This window comes from Embiotoca jacksoni, unplaced genomic scaffold (assembly GCF_022577435.1).
Source record: "Embiotoca jacksoni isolate LCO1_2020_lvr unplaced genomic scaffold, fEmbJac1.0.p SCAF_51, whole genome shotgun sequence".
NCBI classification, from domain to species: Eukaryota; Metazoa; Chordata; class Actinopteri; family Embiotocidae; genus Embiotoca; species Embiotoca jacksoni.
In genome coordinates this window covers 875,661-897,187 of record NW_027185405.1, presented here as the reverse complement: position 1 = coordinate 897,187, position 21,527 = coordinate 875,661, and the positions used below count along the sequence as shown (strand labels likewise).

The window sequence follows — 21,527 nt, the reverse complement described above, 5'->3', positions numbered from 1 at the left end:
AGTGTCTTCTGTCATTTGTCCGATTGAATTTGTGTCAACTTATTTTGCAGTGTATGGACCAATTGGAATTATATAATAATAATAATAATAATACCGCTAATACTTTTCTTTATTCAAAGGTGATTTCCAGATAAGAAGATTTGACCTTGATCACTAAACAGATGCTGGAAATCTCTACATACAAGGTTCTCTGACTTTCACTGACCAAAAAGTGAACTTTTGGGGCTTTGATGTCGACTGTAATGTTTTTAGATAACAATTTTATCTATATTCTGATTTACTGGTGACAACGTGCATTTATAAAAAAAAAAAAAAAAAGACTACATTTGAAAGGTTATTTATTATCCTCTTGTTTTTTTATGAGTTAAAGTAAATGTAGTTGTCAGAAGTGAATTCATTTTGAAATTATTTTTTTTTTAGCATCTAATGATGTAGTTAATTTTTTGTGTTTTTTATGGGGATCTAGATGTAGAAACCAAATCTTGATCCCAGTGCAGTGTTTAAAAATAGGATAAAAAGACGTTTGTGTTTGCAGGGGAAAGCAATGGTGAAGTTGGACTCACGTCTGTCGGCTCACGCCCGTCTTCATTATTTCTGTCAGGATAAAGCAGTCATCATCGGAGCAAACTTTAGGCTAAATTAGGTACTTTAAAACATACAAATTAGCTAAATTTACTCTGTCATTTTGTAAAAATTCTACGGCATAAAATGTGGTTCACTTATAATTTTTATTTTAAGTAGCAAGAACATTTTAATCCGACCGGAGTGTAAAGATTGACCTTTGTTGTTAAGCACTTTAAGCCTTTTTGGGCCTTTAAAAGTTCTTAAAATGTCCAAACTGAATCTCCATCAAATAGTGCTTCTCTCTAAAGCCTCAATTGTGCTTCATTTTCATGGGTTACAGGCCAACAATGTTGGCAACGCTAATAAAGTAGTATTTACCTTCCTGCTGGATGATTCTGGACTCGTACTGACTGAGTTTCCCATCCTGACAGTTTCCTGCTTAAAGGTGGATAAAATGAACACGTGTCATAAAAGAAAAGCTTTTATCAAAGTGTGAGAATGACTGTGTTAAAAGCAGGATCGTAGGTGACTTTCAGCATCTGCAGTTCAGTCGAGCAGAGAAAGTAAAAAATAAAACTAAAAAAACCTCTCCAGTATTTAAACGGGAGCAGTTGAAGTAGAAAAAGCAGCGTGTTGGAGGATTTTTCGTCCTCTGACTCAAATCATTGTTTTTTAGATGCTTCTTTCTCTGCCAAAAGTTTGACTGTTACTCAGAGAAACCCTTAAAAACAAATACAATGACTCAGTCCAATTCATCCCTCCTCTCCTTCAACAAATAAGCAACGACACAAAAGGCAGTTTGACATTTAATTCTTTGCAGGTTGGCGGTACATTCTCCAACAGCGGTTCAGCACACCTCCATGGATTTTACAACGGTATAGAAAAGGACAAAACTAAAAAAAAAAAATATATATATATATATATATTTTTTTTTTTTTTTTTTTTTTGTTGCCCCAAAACAACATGGCGCCTGATATGACCTATAACCCCAAGAATGTAGTTCTTGCACTGCTTTTACACAAAATGTTTTTTTCGTTCATCTTTTATTTTGTGTTTTTAGTGAAGAAAAACAGTTTTGACTTAGTTAGAATTGCATTTAACGGCTCTACTTATGGTGCTGTTTCATAATGTTTGGACAAATTGAGGATTTTAGACTTGATATTTTAAGTTTAGTCTCTGGTCTGCTGTGGTTTGGAGTCAGATTTTGTAGTTACTGTCTTTTATACTTTTATACTATATTGTTATTATATTACACGTAACAACATTTTAATTTGTCAAAGAATGAAAACAAAAAGAATTTCAATTGTCCTTGCAACTACGTTGTATTTCAAATCAAAAACCGCAGTTGCAGCATTCAGCCTGTGGAGGGCAGTATACTGCTATTAAATCTGGACGTCAGCTGCTATGCTATGTAGAAAAATATAAATTTAGCAATGGTATTTACCGCTTTGATATTGACATGAATGGTATTTAAAAGTGGGAAACTGGTAATTACAGTGACTACAGTATGATGTGAACAAAACACATGACCTCGAAGACAAAAATTAAATCTGAGTTTAGAACAGACAAATTACTTTCAAAAAAATACATTTATTAACCACCTTAGGCCCCATTTTAGTGTTTTAAATAGTAAATCACCAAATCAGTGTGAACTGGGATGAGCTGTTGTTTTGTATTTACAACCAAAGGGAAAGAAACACAATCTGAGTTCCTTAAAATACAGAAGTCAGGCCTCTTTTGTTTGATTTTGGATGACGCAAGTGATGACTGTGAAATCGGACATCATGTTATCATGATGATCAACAATAGTTAAAATTTAGTTGTGGCTCATGTTCCTGAATTTATTAGGAGATCTGGTCCGTGTTGTTTCAAACTGAGTAAACGCCCTCGAGGAAGTACAAAAATCTGGCCATGGTACCCAGGTCTGAAAAAAGTCCGACGATAGCATGTCCTACAAAATCTATAAAAAAAGAAAAAAAAGTAGGTGTGGTAAGATGGTGCAGTGGTTAGCACTGTTGCCTCACAGTCAAAAGGTTCTGGGTTTGATACCGAGGCAGACTGATTTTGTGTGTTGTGTAAAAATAAGTCATACTATATGTCCCACAAAATGCAAAAAAACCATTAGTGTCTGTGTGGTGAGATGGTGCAGTGGTTAGCAGTGTTACCTCACAGTCAAAAGGTTCTTGGTTCAATACCAGGGCAGGATGATTTTGTGTGTTATTGCCTGCTCGTCCTACTTCTATGACTTTTAAACTTCTTATTGAAGACAGATCAACGGTGCACTGGTTAGCATCGTTGACTCCCACTCAGAAAGTTCCAGGTTCAATACTGGCCCTGGAAGGATGACAGTAACATCTCAGATGAAAAGCCCTCTCAACGGCAAGAATCGAACCTGGGACCTTCTGTCTAGGAGGCAACAACACTAACCACTGCACCACGGTGTTATTTTCAATGATGTGTTTAAAAGTCATATAAATCATATAAGTCAGACAAGCAAGCACTAAAGTCAGCACATTGATACAGTTGTAAGGCAGCGTTGTGGTCTCACTATCTGGAGGTTCTGGGTTCGATGGGGCTCTGGAACTTTGTTTGTGGTGGATTGCATGTTCTTGCTTATAGTGTGACTCTTTGTCACAATTACGACTACATGCATGATTACATTGCATGACATTGATTTTAGATTATAGACATTACAACATGCATAACTTAGTCATCCATATTAAGGACGACATATTTTACTTTTAGGTTATTATTTACTCAGGAACATTCAAATTCCACATCGAAAGTCCCAGGCTGGAATTGAACCTGGGACCTTTAGACTGCGAGACGACAACGCTGACAACTGCACCAACGGACTGGCTTACATAAAAATGAACGAAAGTCATACTTATAGCATGTCGTACAAAATATGAAAAAAAAAGTCATACTATGGCGGTTAGGATTGTTGCTTCATAGTCAAACGGTTCTTGGTTCGATACCAGGGCAGGGCATTATTCATGCAGGAACATGCAAATTCCATGTTGAAAGTCCCTGGATGTCAATTACAGACCCATAGTCCCACTTACTTACTGTCTGAAAAAAGACTGGCATGTCCAGTTCCTTTGCAGCTTTCTCTGAATTCTCTTGAGTAGTTTTTTTCTTGACAATGGGAAATAAATTGAAAATAAACAGCAAATAAAATAACAAAAGACAGAAGCGTTGATGGTGTTCATAAAAGGAGAATATATTTAACATATTTACTACGATATATTGGGATACATATTGTTATTTTCTCAGTATTGAAAAGGCGGTGGTGTCCATGCAGCTACAGTTAGTTACGCGGTCTAGGCAGTAAAGACGAGGGTCGTCGTGTGTGTAAAATTCTGAATACATAATGTACAAATTATGTACAATTATTACTGCATCTTCTTCCAGGTAATCTCTTTGATTTCTTTAAGTTTTTCATTTGTCCATGTCCGAGTGGATTGTGCTTTTCATCTTCAAGGTTTTCGTGTTTTAAAAGATGTTTTGCTGTCATTTCTTTCTGCAATTGAATGCTGCGTTCAAGAGGCACCAAATACGTGGGAAACTCCAACCTCCGGCAGGGAAAACCTGCGACAGGATGATTATGAATTCAAGCAGGAAAGTCGGGGAGAAACTCGAGACAAAAGATCTCGGAGGTTGAACAACACATTTCCACGTTCCTCAGAAATACACTTGATTTGTTCCTTTAAAACGCCAGTAAATGTCTCTTTAAACGTAACTTTGACAGGTTCAGGAAATTTTCAGACCCCCAACAGCAACAATGCACACTGTTTTCCCTTTCGTGCTCCTCCTCCTCCTCCTCCTCGTCCTCTCGCCCTTCATCATACCATTGTCTCCGAGCTCGAGCCTTTCCCGGTGAAGAAGTCCCAGAAATTGGCGGCCGGCGAGGGTTTGCTCTCCTCCTGCGGCGTCTGTCTCACCCAGATGCTGCTGTCCGTCGACCCGCTCAGACTGCAGCGGCTTCCTCCTCCTCCTCCTCCTCCTCCTCCGACGCCGCCCAGCGTGAAGGTCAGCGCTGAACCCAGCGGGCCCCGGCGGTCCTGGGCGTCGAGGTCCTGAGCATGGAGCCTGGAGGTGGAGGAGGAGGAGGAAGAGGAGGGCTGGGCCAGGCTGAGAAGGTTGTGGTGGGAGTGGAACTGACGCATGTGGTGGATGGATTTACCCGGAGGGACGTCACCTGGAGGACACAGAGAAAACAGACTTCTTAGATACTTTAAACCATCACTTTTACGTCTTTTATCCTTTTAGTTCAAATGAGACACGAAAAGATTAAAAGAAAGATGTATTTATATCGCACTGGGATTGTAGAAAACAACAAAAAAGGACCTTTAATTAAGATTAAAGGGAACCTCTTGGTCTCAGAGAGATATAAATTTGATTCCCTAAAAAGAAAAAAGTTTTACAAGGTGGTAAAATTTAAATTGTATTGAATGTTTTTCTTTCTCAGATTTTAGCAAATAACTTTTAACTGTTATTTATTCATTTTAGGTCCATCCATTAATTTTCCGCCTCTGATGTGAGTCTAGGAATGAGCGGTTCAGGTCCCGGTGCCCCAAAAACTACAAATGAAACAATCTTTTCGGTCCGTTTGCGTCTCTTTGGAGGTAATGTTGCAGAATTAATTTCTTAAATTAATTAGTATTTCTGTGTCTCTGGTTATTTTTATTTCTCTTGGGCTTAAAATTGTCACATATAAGGGCACAAAGTCTAAAATAAATATAGTTTTCAGCCTTCAAAAACGTCACCAACAAACACATAACTAACTTCTTGCTACCAAAGAGAACACAACGGAGCAGGTACCGTATCGCACGTCCTGCCGCTTCCTGTTCTGGTTCAGTTTGAGCACGTTGAGGAAGACCTCGCTGGTCAGGCTGCCCTCGCCACTGCTGCCGTCGGGGGGGAAAAGCGGTGACGGAGGCTCGAGCGGGGACAGACTCCCGCTAGAGGCCCCCACAGAGTCCAGAGACACCCCCGTGTCCCGCCGGCCGCCCGGCTCGCTGCTGCCCTCCACTGTCAGGTGGCTGCCGCTGCGACGAAGCACAAACACACAAACACTCCGAATTATTCATTTTATCGATGCTTTCGAAAGAACAGCTGATCAGCCGCGATTTAACAAAACAGTACATCCGATAGGACTTCACTGACAGGCTGGTTGCCATAGTTACCCGAGTTTCCTGCGCAGCAGATAGTCGATGATGTCCGGGTCGGTCTGGATCAGACTCATCAGGACCTCCTGCTGCAGCTCTGCAGAAACCTGCGGCAACACATCACGTTCATTAGATCAAACATCACGAAAGAAAATGTTTTTTTACGGTTTCCAGGATGGACGACGCACCAAAGCCAACATATAGTAATCTGGACCAGGAATTTAAGGCTTACGTGGGGAGAGAAAGTCTGGAATAAACTACTTAAAAGCTACTAAAGTGAAAACTGAAACCGTGCACACAATAATTCCTACATTCAGTCAGTAAATTAAAGCTACAAATAGGTCTCTTCACTCAAATTAGAAAAAAAGCACTTTTGGAAACCACCTCTTGAAGTCTCAAATTAAATTCACACCTTTGTACTGAGGGAGGAAGCAGAAGTTTTAACAAACGTAAATCTGCATGGGTCGATACCACACGACTTAAAGTGAGAAAACATGTTTTCTCGCCACACGGTCACGTCCACAAATGACTGAAACGGGTTTTACAGCTGGAGGCCGGTGATGAAGCTGAAGGTCGTCTCGTACCGTGAAGAGTCTCCTGTAGTTCTGGATGAGCACCAGCGTGACGTTGATGATCGCCGTGCTGTCCTCGATGCCCATCGTTTGAAGACTCACGTCGCCCCCTCGCTCCCTCTGCAGCAGGTTCGGCCCGAAGATCACCGCCAGGTTAGCGGCCGTCATCTTGTTGCCGGTGATCTGGACGGAGGGGCGAGGAAGAGGAGGAGGTGGAGAAAGAGAAGGAGAGAGGAAGTATGAGAAATGACCTGCTCAAGTGCAAGAAGTAAAAGATGTGACGTGAAGCTTGCGTCATTTAAATTATGTTTAATGAACATAAATCTGGGAGGGCTTTAACTGAATATTTCTGCTACATGATGTTTCTGACTTTTCACAAAACATAAAATAAAGAATTAGGCAGTTTTTCCCCACTGGAACTTTATAGAAAGATACAATCATAAAATAAATAAATAAAAAAAGGCATTTAAAAAATTGACCTTGGCACATTTGCATTTTATTTTGTAAAACCAACAAAACTGTCTCCTCAAAAATGACTAAAATCCTAATTAATGAGGTTGTAGCCCTGGTTCCGGTACCTCCTCGTCGTTGGTGCCGATGCTGTCCTGAGCGTAGCTCTGCACGGTGTGCAACAAGGTGAGGAGGCGCAGCAGCGTGTCACAGTTACAGGGAGAGAGCAAGTAGAGGAGGTGCTGCAGGTACTGCAGCTGGTCCGCTCCTTTTAGGACTACAGGGAGAGGAGGAGGAGGAGGAGGAGGAGGAGGAGGAGGTTAGTTTGATACTGTGTCACATCAGATTATATCAACAAGCTGGAAACTTCAACCATCAGTTAGTTTACACAGCTCTAATAAACAATACATTAAAGCTTAATCAATTGTCTGTTTATCGATTAACTGGATCTCCCTGCAGTCATAATACAACAAATATTTAACCTCCCTATTATTTATTTTCTTTAATTATTTCTCTTTTTGTATTTATGTTTTCATTTTCATTTTATTTATCATTTTCTGTTTATCTAATCTTATTTATTTAAAAATTATTATAATAAAAAAAAGAACGAAAAAAGAAGTGTTTCTCGAGTGCACAAGTCTCAAATCTGAATCGTCTTATTAAAAAGGTGATTTATTTTCCAAACCTGCAGCTCTGAGAGTACCGGGTTTTCGTTTTACAGCACATTTATCAGTCAGTGAATGCAGCTTTAAATTACAGTTCTTTTCTCTGTTCTCTGTCTGTGTGTATGTGTGTGTGTGTGTGTGTGTGTGTGTGTGTGTGTGTGTGTGTGTGTGTGTGTGTGTGTGTGTGTGCGCGTACGGTTGGAGTGCAGGAAGGCGGGGTAGAGCTCTCTGGGCAGCAGTGGATCCGGCATGTCCCTCAGGAACTCTTTGAGCAGCGCCGCCACGTCATGGACGCTGTGTTCCTCGTCCAGCTGGACGTCCACCCCCATGTCGAAGTCCTCCAGCAGCTGGGGAGAGAGCAGAGAAACACACACACACACACACACACACACACAACATCAATAAATGAAGAAATACACAGGAAAAACAGAACCACACATCCATTCCCAGACAGAAACATGAAGGTGCACACTAACTCCCGTTGCGGTCACTCAGTGGCCACTTTCCCCCCGATGGACACGATTTCTCAAAAACAGGATATCGCACATCATCAGCTTTTCACTCAAAAGATTATTTTTATATTCCAGCATCCAGCAGAGAGTGACAGGAAACACGGGGCAGTGAGTCAGCGGACAGTTCACGTCCAGTTCCACCGGTCTTATGACCGCTGGCAATGAAGCTCGTATGTTTTTAGAGAAAGTGCACATGAAAAAAATTGCACTCAGGAGTCCTAAAATCTTCAAATAAAACATTGTTTGTAGGAGAGAGTGTGCATAAATCAAACCTGGTATTTAAAAAATGTCTCAGAGCTGATTAACACCAGTATGTAACTTAAAATTGACAAAACTATGATCAAAACTGGTAAAAACTGAATACAACCAGAAACCAACAACAAAAACCTACTTAGCTCAAGTCTATTTACTTCCAAATGCCAAAGTAAAGGAAGTTTTCTCACCTGTCGCACTCTCTTCTTCGAGCTGCCGACTCGAAAAATGCCGACAGTCTGAAGACCTGGGGACACGAAATAAGAGACGTTTAACTTCCATGAACGTACGTTGGCGTGGACGACGGCCGTCACGATACCTTCCACTGAAAAACTCACAACAACGACGTTATCGTACGTTGTAAACAACACTATATCAGTATCTAATCTTTTTTAATGTCACGGTTACCATCAATACCGTGACGCAGTGAGGACGTTGTGAATTTAGTCTGAAAAGAAATCAAATAGGTGTCGCTTAAATTTGACTCCAAATGGTGAAACCAAGTCTCACCGTGGTTCTCGATGTGACTGCAGCACCTCTCCAGCACCCGAGGCACCTGTCGGTAGATGGGGTTGAGGCTGAGCTTGGTCCTCCCGTCTGACTTCTTCAGCTCCAGCTCGGCCGGATGGGAGAGCTGCAGCGCCTCCAGCAGGCGGGACTGACTCTCGACGAGGTCGGAGATGGAGTCCACCGACAGACCGCCCTGCGGGGCGGAGACGAAGGGCGGACGTGACTGATGAGACTCACTTTTTATCTGCACATTCCAGCATTTGCCGTATTACACAAGCAGCCGTTGATGAACGAAATTGGCACTCGGTGGGAGTCACGTTTTATTCACGCTCTTCCATCTCCGTTTTTGGTCTCTACCAACTTCTGAGCAAAATATCTGCCTCTTTAGCTGCTAAATGCTCCAGAATATTCACCAGCTTGTTGCTAACCTCGACTGTGAGCCGTTTGTTGGTGGGGTACGAAGCAACCAAAACAAAGTGCTCAAAGACGCCTTTGTGTCCATAAAGCTGAAGGAACCTACAGTCGGCGATAACCCTCAGAAAGTTTGTCGTTATGAGCCATTACTTTCAAACTGATAGTAATTTCAGTATGAAAATAACGTTCAGGCCTCGCGGGAAAATGAAGGTAAAAATAATCACAATGCTTGAGGCAGATGTTTGAATCATGCGGTGCAGCGCGAGTTAAACTTCTCATGATAGGAGGAAAATTAAGATGCTAAAGTCGCATTAAAGTAGACACAGAGAAGACAATGAAGAGGAGGAAAAGGGAGGAAGGTCGTAAAGAGTTGAGAGCAGATGACTGTGTGGGTTTGAGAGGAGAAGAACAAGACAGATTGACAGCAGACAAATAGAAAAGCCCATTTTCAGATGGATGGCAGCAGGAGAGTCCAACTTGAATCACTCATGTTGACGTTTCCGTCCAATAAATATCAGAGCTGCTGAAAACGAACGCCACAGGAATATTAATCACTTGTCTGTGGCCTGCAAATAGTTTCTGGAGGAACATCAAGTGTCTGAGGAATTTCCAACCGCAGTGCAGAACAGAAAGAAAAAAAAAAGACACCAAATTAAAGAACATTTTGTCCCTCTGGAGATGTGTGAAGTGCACCAACGTGCAGTTTTGTCTCTAATCTCAGTGGAAGCACATAAACAACATGTTTATTAAATGTATATTGTTGTGCTGTTTTTATTTATAGCTGAAACAATTTATTGGAAACCTGTCAATCAATCAGACACACCCCCAAAAACAAGTCTTTTTGAAGCTTTATTTTCTAATGAATGAGGGATTATTTTCAGATGGACCTCCAGAAAACTAATAAGAAGGAGTGACTTTAGTGAGTGACACCGGAATTTAAACATTTATTGACTTTGTAATTCATGAGAGAAGTTGTCCGAGAGTCTATGGAGCCGGAGAGTTTTTGGAGCCAACCCCCTAGTGACCCCTCGGTGGTATTGCAGTTTAAGGGTTGAAATAGAATTCTAATGTTCCTCAACACGCATAAAACAAATGAAATTGTGTGCCCTCTCTCACCCTCCTCTGCCCTCCTCTGTTATCCAGAAACGTAGGAGACAGCGGTTTGCTCTGGGAGTCACAAATCGGCGCCGGCGCCACCGAGTTGGCGGACGGCGAGCCCGGCCCTCCTCCGGTGATCGACGAGGAGCCGACCAGAGGTATGTTGCCATTGAAGAACACCCGTTTCTCGGCCCTGAAGCGCAGGATGCTGGCCTCCAGGTCCAGGCAGTCGCGCCGGCTCTCCTTCAGGGCGTCCTGCCGCAGCTTGTAGGCGCGGTCGTTGGCGATGACCTGGGAGAGCGGGATGCCGAACGCCTTCGGAGCCGATTCTGAGGAACAAGAAAAGTTGTTTACCTGTTAGCAACAATGAACAGAGAAGATGATAAATACAAGTAATACGGGCGATACCGGAGTTGCACTGATTCATATCGAATTAATTCATATTTAATCAAAGTTTCATTAAATGTGGTAGAAAGACTTTAAATCTCTCAAAGAATGATTCATCCTGGGAAAAGTTCACATATTTGGGGTTATGAAAACTGTGATGTTTTGTACTCATACAGTCAGCATGAAGTACTTATCAGTGTTTCTGTGCTTGAATCATTCAGAAACTCAAATAAATGAGAAGAAATATATTGGAATAATGTCAGTTTTATTAACTTTAAATCATTTTTTTGAAGTGTTAAATATTGCAAATTTGTCACGTTCACACCAACTTCTCCTCAGTTGAACTAAACCGTCGTGGATATTTAAAAGCTGAGCAAAGCTTTTATAATTCGTAAGTAATGTACTAATAACTCTCATCAGAATGATTCCCTATAAAGACTGCAGGTGAACTAATGGTCGCCTGAAGGCGCTGATGTTGTAAAGTCAGAACTGCAGCCTGAAGTGTTTCTCCTGGTATTTACATTCCTCTCTGCTGATACCATCTGAACTCCAAACAGGAAGACGATCTGACTTCCATCTTCAGGCCGAGACGCTTTTTTTTCTCCACGGAGAGATAATGGATGAAGTGGAACCACCACAAGTTGTTGTTTTATTTTCGTACCATTTGATGGTGTTGGACGATGTTGATCATCTCCAGAACAGCCAGACCCTCACCTTTCCCACCCCTCTTGTATTCAATGAAACGAACTTGTTTACTTGCAGGTAGTGACGCAGCTCGTCTCGCAGGAGATTAGAGGTTGAAGTAGACGAGGGGGATAAGAATAGACAAGAGTTGGACGGAGAGCTAGAGGAGAGGGTTAAACTGGTAATCCTGGTTAGCAGCCGCAGCCACAAACCAGACATCACACTGGGACTGATACAGGCTTACTGCAGCACCGGCGTTACGGCCCGCAAGTAAACGCAACGCCGGTGAGGTCACTGTCGGAGCGGGAGTTTCACGGTCACCAGCTCAGATAAAACTCCAGCAAATACTCCGACTGCTCACACAACCCTGATCCGGCACACAAGAGTGACAAATCAAAAGTTCAGCTTCAGCGTTTTGAAGATTTTTTTTTTTAAGATTTGAAGGCAAAAAGACACCGAATCTATGTTGGTATGTAGTTTAGATGTTTTTGTGAAAGAGAAAACAATGTATTTTTGAAATAACAAAAATGTTTTACTTTTTTTTTTGTCCAACAAACCAAAACGGGCGGAGCTTACTGTACTTTTTACGATGAATTTGAATCCGTTGATAGAAGTTTTCTTACAGTCTCCACCTCACTAAAAGGTAGACTGAAGCAGTCATGTTGACAGAATGCAAAACTAATACAGGGATGAAATTTGAACATGTCCTTCAGACCAGAAAGTCAAATGATGGCTTTCATTTGTTATTCTGAAGCATCCTCGATAACGAGGACAAAAAAAAAAAAATCCCCCTGCTGAGCAGATTTTGCTTATTTTTTGTAACTAACTAAACTCTTTGTTGTGTCGCCCATAAGCCTCTTGCACTGTGTGGGTTTAAAGACTTGAGCTGAGCTCATCTCTAAGAAGGAAATTATCTTTAATTGTCCTGTGAATCGCAGGAGCTTAAACCGTTTATACACCCAATGAAAGACCAAGACATTAATTAATCTGACAAAAGTCACTTTGCTTTTCATTTCCTTCTATTTTTCATAGTTGTTAGTATTTATCCTTGTTTGTGATCATTCAGGTAAATATTTGTTCCTTCTTTGATAATCCATTTTGTACGCAGTGTGCGATGAGACAAATCATTTCCCTGAGTTAAACATATTTTCCCTGTGACTGTACATACTGAAGACAGAAGCCATGTTGAACTGTTAGAGGAATGTAAATTTAGTGTACAGTTGTCTTTAATGTTATATTGTTTTATTAAAACAACTGCTTAAATCAAAACGGATCAGATAAACTTGGTGCAAAATTTAAGACAGATTGCTGCACTACAATTAAGAAAAATCTCCTTGATAGAAAATGTATGATTTTATTTTATGATTATTATTGGAAACTGGATATAATAAGTTCAGTGTAGATTACTGGCATTTCTTGTACGCAAGTCATATTTTATTTATATTTTTGAAGAAAAAAAACCTCCTGACAGCTGATTATTTCCTTATGGAGGTCAGAAGTCAACGACAGAAAACATCCGGAGGTGGGAACTTGTCGGGTGACATTTAATCAGGAAGTGTCTGCAGGGAGTTTGTGGTCTTGAACCCCGATTGTAGAGTTGAAGGACTCGACATGCCCTAAAATAAACACAAACAAACTGCACACTTACAACACGCTGCAATGACTCGGCATGTCATTCACACGCACCAAACAGGAAACGCCGAGCCGATTAATGGGATTTGCATCTATATTTACATGCTCACATACAGTACTTCAACACGCGCATGTTAGTTTGGATGAAAACACACGCCCGGCTCAAGCGCACAGACGTGCACGGTCACGCCCGGCGAAGAGGAGTCCCAAGCAGGTCAGCCAGCCGAGGTGGACTGGCAGGATGCCCCGGTGAAGCTTTAAGGACACGGGATTGACTGGAGCTCCAAATAACTCCACGTAGATGTGTGAGGAGTTTATTCAGTGACTACGCAGCAGCAGGGACACGTCACTTATAAAATAATAATGACAGGAAAAATTCACTTTTTTAATAATTAAAAAAAAAGATGCACGTGAACACCACAAATGTCAACCAAATCTAGTTGGATTATTTGACTTTGTAATATTTTCCTTTTTTTTGTTTTTTTTTGTTAAGAAAGCGGTTTCACTGCATCTAAATATCACAAGATAATAAATAAATTTAAAAAAATAATAAATAATGTTCCAACAAATATTTGGTCTTTCTATTAACAATGCAAATCACAGTCAAAACTTCATATGTACTTGTGTAAAAGCTCTCTGAGATTAAATTTCTTTCTAAAAGCCAGAAAAGAAAACTTTTATCCGAGTTTTCAGTTGAATTTTTCTCCCTCTAACTCAGATTTACAACTTCTTTTGTTGATTTGAGGCCGATCTGACACTTGGACACTATAGCTGGCGAGGATGGTTGAGCTACAGCTGGGTGGCCATAGTGGTCCAGCTGGCTACCATCACAGCTGGCCGGACCAGTACGGTGAGTAGGATGGCCGGTTGGAAACTTCCACAGGTCTGAGGAAATCTGTGATCTGTGAAGACCTCTACTATCTAGCCCATGGAAAGAAACTCTGGATTCAAATTAGTAACTTTAATTCCTGCTTTTGGATTTCTGTTTTCACTGCGTATGAACATAAATGTATCAAAAAAGGATGAACTCTAAGATTCACCCCTTTTTAACTAAAAAGACTGAAAACTTGGGAGCATTTTGTTCATCGGACTCTTTGAGTGTAAATTGTTCATTCCAGTCGTTTTTCGTACATTCCTGCTCAACAACTCCTGCAACAGGACGGACGCGCACTTCATCTTAACACAGATTTAGAACACAATGTCCTGAGACGAGCTCGAGCCATTGAATAGATGTCACGTGTTAATGTGTCTTACGCACTACACTTATTGGCCCGCGGGGCCAGTAAGCCCAGTGAGGGCTAATTCCTCGGTCTTGACGTCAGTTGGCAGGAACAGCCACTTCACGCCGCTGCTTCCTGACATTTGACCACATCTGCTGCCCATCGAAAGCCAACAAGCTTCTTATGCTGGAGGTGTTTGCTTGTTTAAAGTTAGCAGTTGAGGATTTAAGTTGACGCAGCCAAGCCAATGGGACATTTGGATAGCGAAGAGGTTTGATGTACAGGGTTTATAAAAAGTAGAACAAAAGGTCAGCAGGTTGTTGTTGTTGTTGTTTTTACAGTTTGACAAAACTGTAAAAAAAAAATAAAAAAAATTAAAAAAAAGTGTAGCTACCTTTGATGACAAGTTTTCGGTGCCTTTTCTTGGACTTTTGTAGTTTATGTTCCAAATTCTACACAAAATACACTTAATGACTGTTTTAAAGCTGATTGTGATCAGAATTGTTTTTTTGTTTTTTCATAAGCAGTAATTCCAGAATTTTATAGTTACTGCTTCTCAATTGTAAAATCTTGCTGCTTTTTGTTTTTGTCCTACATGATTTTGTCTCTTTTAGTTTTGATCCAAAGAGATGATGAAATGAAAGACGTAGTTTGGGGACTTGATTTTTTTTGTTTTCTGACATTTATGATACATTTCTTTTTGACTCCATCGCCTCCCTGATGGCAATAAATTTAACTAGAAAGTGTGAAAACTGCCCACATTTACCTCCTACATTGATGACATAAGTGATTAGTCTACTACTTTGTTACTTCTAACCCTTTTCTAATCTATATTGTTTATTATATATTTATTCGTATTTAATTCTTTTTCTCATGCAATTTGCTTTCTTTTGACTCCTTTTCCTTAACATCTACTAGTGCATGTATAAAAGTTGTGTATCTTTGCATCTTTGTTCTGTACAATCTTCAAGAAATGTATGAAAAAAAACCTTGAATGAAATAGACTCAACTAGAATTATATTCCTGGTAGAATGAAGAGGTTTTACAAATGTCATTTTGACATGTATTTAGGGGGATTAAATAAAACATATTTTCACTTTTAAATGACACAAAATTAAAATGACATAAAATTAGGTAAAAAGTTTGGTCGTTGGTTAAATATTCTCTTGGGTGGGTAGCCTAGAAATGGAAAAAAAAAATTAAGGTTTTAATCACAAATTTGTATCTTGTCTGATTATTGTTGTGTAGTGTTACACGGGAGATTCTGTCTCTGGTCCTGAATGGCAAACATCTGTAAAACATCTTGTGGAACGGTTTGATTTTCTAACGGTGAACCAGCCAACATGCATTAACTTTCTCAAACCTTCCCATTTCATTTTCGACGGCCCTCGTTGGCATGACGAGCGAATACCTACAGTTATTACTTCACTGACACTCTGTGACTGATGAGCCCCCTTGGACACGTCCTGAATTAACAGAAAAACAAACATGAGACCCAGACAAGAAAACAGCTGTGCTATTGTTCAGGAAGTTAACTGCATTCCATCTCGAGTATTTCTGCTCCGCAGGTCACAGTTTGTTACCAGAAGGAGATATATTTAGTTATTAAGCACTCAAGTCTATTATTTTTTTCACAAGGCCAGCAGCTGGGAGATAATATTGGTCCTCCGGGGGAATTATTGTTTATTTAACATATGCAGTCCTCTGTGTAAACCCTGCTCCTTACAGCTATTATGAAATTACTGGCAAACTGCTGACTCGATTATCACTTCCCTCACAGCGGCTGCGAACAGACCACAGTTACTAGCAAACCTTCGACTCCTGCAGGCCGCACCGGCACACGCCTGCAGTAGCCGAGGAGCAGTAGCCGAGGAGCAGAGCCACCGGGAGCGCTGCCAGGTCCCGATGTTCTGCGTTTTGATTAGCAGGGTTAGCTGCAGCTAAGTCCCTGTGTGTAAGAGGCTGGAGGCAGGATTTAAAGGACTGCACAGACACCCTCGCAATCTGTGTGTGTGTGTGTGTGTGTGTGTGTGTGTGTGTGTGTGTGTGTGTGGTGTGTTTTGGCCCGTATCATGCCCTATTGCGATAATCAGCTGAGAATAGAGAACATCTCTTTATGAGAGGTTGGGCTCAGATTGGCAGATGATCGGACACAAGACTTACAGCGGGGAAGATGAAGATGAAGATGAAGATGAAGATGAAGATGAAGAGGGAGGTAAAAGGAGGAGAGAAAAAAAAGCTGAGGAGGCAGTTTTTAACAGAGACCAATTAAAACTGGTCAGTGCAAACAGTTTCTGTTTACATACCAACAATAATACAACTAATCCCATGACTACCGCAGCAGGAAATGAAAACTGGTATTTGATGCACTGTGATCAAAGCACGAGCCTCCCAGTGTATTTTACTCCCTTTAATAAAGTGGCAGATTGTTGGGCAACTTTGTGAGAAGCAGAGACAAAATTCCTTTGAACTTTTCAGTTGGATGTCAGTAACAAAACATGAGGCTTGAAAAAAGGAAAAGTCAAAAGTCACATATGAAAACTTTCTCTGTGTTTGGTGAGAAAATAAATTGTGTTTAGCATCAAGGAATGTCGGAGATTTACCCACAAATCAGATTTCATGGTGTCAGAGACTGAAGGCCTATTCACAGTTTACGCATCTGGAATCAGCGGCCAGATGTGAACTCGAACTCAAAACAACAGATATGGATGTGCTTCCATGCATTATACAATCAGGGGTATGAAGACACGTTCAACACATGTGCAACAGTAGAAGAAGAGCTGCTTTGTTTAACGTGTTTGGCTGCAAAAAAAAAATAAAAAAATGAAAAGGTCAAAAAGGGAGAAGAAGAGCAGGGAGGGGAGATGTGGAATCTCAACGAATCTTTCTAGATTTTCAACATCGTCATCGTCCTTCGGCACGAAGATTATAAACCAGGTCTGGATATTATTTGCGGTAACCTCACACACAGGATTTGTTTCATTGGTTTGTTTGTTCAGACCAACGGAGAGCCAAAAACCAAACATTTATTTTTACTATCAAATAAAAAGACCAGTAAGAGGTTGAAAATGGTTAAATTTTTTTGGTAGAAACAGTTTAGATCCACAAAAACCTGAACGGAAACATTTTCATGAACCTGCTCCTGCGGTGACTGCGAGACCTTTCGGGCTCTGAGGCAACAAGCCAGTTCCCCAGTTTATTTGATTTGTGACCAAAAATGGTTGGAAGCACTAAAACTGAACCGAACCATTTAGCTGATAAACAACTTTGATTACTTTAATCAATCAGATAAATGCATTTCTCGAGAACAAGTTCTCGGTAATCAAACTGTTGATGTGAGATTGTCATTTAACAACAAACATTTTAAACAATGTGAATGTTACGGGTAAAGTATTATTTCCAGTAATGAGGATATTGCTGTGAAAATAAACATACTGTGGGTTGATAGTCTGACGCGGCATGAAGGTCGCAGAGCCCAGTGGGCGTTCATTCACGATTCAGTTTTTCGTTACAGCAACGCAGGACAGCAGCAGAAAGCCGGACTCGGCGAGGCCTCCATGATTCAGCCTGCAGCGCCGAGCCTCTTTATAAACACCGAGTTTCGAGTATGTAAAGCCATTAGCGGTTAGTGCGGTGGTGATGCTGCCTCAGCGGACAGAAGGGACATTGTGCTTCATAATATTGACTGAAACAAACACTGTTGGTTTCTCCGTATCTCAGGAGACAATCTGCTGCGGCCGCAGACAGCTTCAAGTTTTAACCGTGAACTCACCTCGGTCTTTCTTTTCCTTTGAGAAGGAGTCAAACTTCCTGCGCAGAGATTTTCTCCTTTTGTGAGTTTCTGTGAAAAAAATAAAATAAAAAAAGAAGTCATCACAATACATCAGTGTCAGATCTGCCCGAGCCTCAACAATGAGGAGTATGCGTCATTTTTTTTATTTAGAAGTTACACGTATTTCCACGATAGACTCGTCTCGCTTGTCCTTTTATCTCTAAATTAACAAAATAACCTCAATCATGTCTTCGTCTTTGTACATTCAGACATTTCAAACCCCCCCTCGATACGACCTCATTCCCGTCCCTCTCCCCTTCACTTATTATCTGATGCTTGCGCCTTTTCCTCGTCTCCAAGAACAGAGCGGACCTTTTCAACAGACGAGTCCTTGTTTGTTTGAATAGCCCGCTCTGCGTAATGGCTGTGCTGCGCTCCACAGAAAGGACAAAGGGAGACGTATGTAAGTGTGCATACGAGGAAAAACAGGAGGAAGGTAAATAAATAGTGAAAAAGTATGTTTAAAAGGTATCAAACACACACAAAATCATCAAAACAGAAAATTCAAACAACTCGTGATGTATTCTTAATATATTTTAGTACAAAAAGTTGTAAAAATAATGCAGATCTCTGTTCAAAAACGCATTTCTGCTTCCTTTTGTTGATTTTTAACTTCCTGTGGGCCATTAACAAAAAACAGAGATCCACATCACAAATGTCATTTCAGAGGATTTTTTTTTTTCATCAGAAAACAGTGATGTGAAACATCAGCAGTAAATCCATACCTGCTGGTTAATACTGTGTCTGTTTTTACAGTGTGTGTTTTTACGAGCTCTACATCTTCCCGCTCTGACCCGGTTTATTTGGAAGAAGCCACTGTTTGGGTTTGGAAAGCTGGTGTTTAGAAATCTTTAATTCAAGATCGAATCTTTTCCCTATTAAGGAACGACTGGAGTTACCCACGTTGTAAAATGTCCTGTGTGGAATATTTGTGACACTAAAACATGAGAATGCTTTTATTTTTCCCACTTAATCCAAAGAAGAACAAAAAGAAAATCACAGGGGAAAGAAGATGACAACGGCATGTGTGATTGTGTGTGTGTGTGTGTGTGTGTGTGTGTGTGTGTGTGTGTGTGTGTGTGTGCTGTTGGGATAAAAAGGTCAAAATCCCATGACTCCAGGAAATTAAAGTTTATTTCCAAAGCGCACGGCCCCTCCCACCACACACATGCCACCTCCAGCCAAGGCTGATCTCTCACTGATGAGTGAGTGAGTGAGTGAGTGAGTGAGTGTGTGTGTGTGTGTGTGTGTGTGTGTGTGTGTGTGTGTGTGTGTGTGTGTGTGTGTGTGTGTGATTACATAAGGCACACAGAAAGCGAAGGCGACAGGCCAAAGACAAATACGAAGATAGAAAACAGCCCCCGGCTTCCATGTATAAAAGACTGGAAGCTATTTTGCTGCACTTTCTGCATCATTAATTTATGTTGGTTTTGGTTAAAATGCACCTCGTACATAACGGGTAATTAGACCAACACTTTCCATCTGCTGAATAACTGAATTTAAAAAAACTGATTAGATGAGAGGTAAACTATGCAAGGTTGGTGTTTAAAGACTAATGGTAACAAAATGGCTGTTCAAGAAGTGCAACTATATGCAGGTGTTTTTAACAGCATTAAACTTGTAACATGAATGTTAAACGGCAAAAATACCTTTAATGAACTTACAGAAATGACGTTGTCTGCGTAAAAAAAAAGCAGCTCAATATTTTAGACCGTTCTGCTTTCTTTAAAATGAGCTTTACAGCCCCACAAAGCTGTCGATAGTCTCGTGAACACTCATGATGCTCACAAGGTTTTAAAAGCTAGGAAGCAGGATTAATGGGAGAATAACAGAGCGAGGAGACAGTGATTAAAAACAGAAGACGACCAAAACAGAAGGAAGATTACAGGAAAAACAGAGCGAGTTAGTTTGGAGTCCCTGAAGAGCAGCGGCTCAGACAACAGGGCATGAGAACCAACTCCACAACACCAAATCTGTCACACAACTGGAGGAAAAAAGTGAGATGAAATCCAAGGAATAAAGATCTGGACCAGAAACCTGAAGAAGAACAACAGGGAGGGACGTGATGCTGAGACCGGGACGGACCGGAGAGATCTCAGCCTCGGGGGACAAACCGAGGAGGAATATTTGTTCCCACACTTCCTCACAGAGCGCTTCGTCGTTTGTTTCCTCAGTCGATGTGAGATGTCCGTTACACAGAAAAGAGGTCCGTTAAGTTCCTGGAAAGTACGAGTGCGTCTGTTGTTTTACAAGCTTCACATCCTCTGACGGGTTTTCAGAGTTGAAGGAGATGTTCTGGTCAGTAAAGCTGTTTTTTTTGTTGTTTTTGTTTTTGTGGTTTTGTTTTAACAAATCACGAATTCAAGGCCGGGAATGTTAGGGAGTACTTGGCATTCACGTCCGAATACAAAATAATTTCACTAAACACGGTTTGTGAAAATGTTTTAGCGTTTTGTTAAATATTTTTGCGTTTGACCCTCAGAGCCACCGTACATTTGGCATTTATCGATTCATCAATTCAGCCAAGGGTAAAAACTAATTGACAACTTTTTTCCCCCCCAAAATTTTGCTTCCAACAAACTTTAAGATGGCTTCTGGTTGAAAAGCGAAACACCCACTTGTGCACTGAGGGAAACTCAGTGCACAAGTGGGTGTTTTGCTTTTTGGAAGTTTTGGTCCCGGGAGGGAATAAAAAAACAACAACCTCAGACCACTTAAGCTAGACTGTTTATTGGAAACCATAAGTACGCTGAGCCTCAACCAACAGCACGGTCAAAGTTGAGCAGCTCGGGGGTTAGTAACCCTGAGAGACAACAACAGTATGGGAGAGAGCGTTGAGAAAAGCAGCTCACATCCCGGCCGGTCTCAGGACAAAACACACCACTTCAGCAATCAGCTGTGTTTGTTTCTTCGCCTCAGCCCCACTGACACCCCCCCCCCCCACCCCCCGACCTCGGTGATCTCTCCCCCCAGCCTCGATTAAACCACCCAGTACGCAGTCCACTAGGTGTGTGAAAGGTTTTACATTTTATTAGTGAAACTTTCCCACTTTATTGGCTGGATTTAGAGTTTAGATGGATAAAAACAATTGCACACGCAAAAATATGTCAAAGTGGGAAGAAGTCCGGTGGCAAGCAGAGGAATGCTTGTGCAAGTAAACAAGAGGGGAGGAAAAGTGTTTCCTGATGTTATTGCAGATTAATTAAACACACAGGTCTGATGTTAGAGGACAAAAACCGACCACCACAGCAGCCTGACTCATACTGATGGAGCGGATGGTGTATAATACAAGTCTTAATTAAATAAAAAGTTGAAGTATTATAGGCTCTACAGCTTACACAAAAATCCATTAGGACCAGAAAACATTTCCAATGGACATCAAAAGAAACCTTCTTCCGGCACTCAAACAGTAAAAGCCTTTATTCAATCTGATACATTAAAGGTTTTACAAGAGTGATCAGTTTGTGGGTCTTCGTTAGCTTGCCTTCTGATAATTTAACTTCCTGACAATCACGATCTAGCCAGCCTGAATATCCCATGTTTTCAACCAATCTACAAGATTAT

General features: G+C 41.0%; 1 protein-coding gene across 2 annotated transcripts in view; it reads right to left on the bottom strand.

Moving 5' to 3' along the window:
• Window positions 1–1,357: 1,357 nt before the first annotated feature.
• Window positions 1,358–21,527, bottom strand: part of arhgap36 (Rho GTPase activating protein 36) — a 43,475-nt gene continuing 23,305 nt past the window's right edge. For both annotated transcript variants that reach the window (XM_069172193.1, XM_069172194.1), the window contains exons 3-12: window positions 17,904–17,972; window positions 10,227–10,537; window positions 8,697–8,889; window positions 8,378–8,433; window positions 7,619–7,769; window positions 6,886–7,034; window positions 6,320–6,490; window positions 5,754–5,842; window positions 5,389–5,615; window positions 1,358–4,765 (exon numbers count right to left, since the gene is read on the bottom strand). In XM_069172193.1, coding sequence (XP_069028294.1) covers window positions 4,410–4,765; window positions 5,389–5,615; window positions 5,754–5,842; window positions 6,320–6,490; window positions 6,886–7,034; window positions 7,619–7,769; window positions 8,378–8,433; window positions 8,697–8,889; window positions 10,227–10,537; window positions 17,904–17,972 — 1,772 coding nt within the window. In that variant the 3' untranslated portion in view covers window positions 1,358–4,409. The remainder of the gene's footprint in view (window positions 4,766–5,388; window positions 5,616–5,753; window positions 5,843–6,319; window positions 6,491–6,885; window positions 7,035–7,618; window positions 7,770–8,377; window positions 8,434–8,696; window positions 8,890–10,226; window positions 10,538–17,903; window positions 17,973–21,527) is intronic.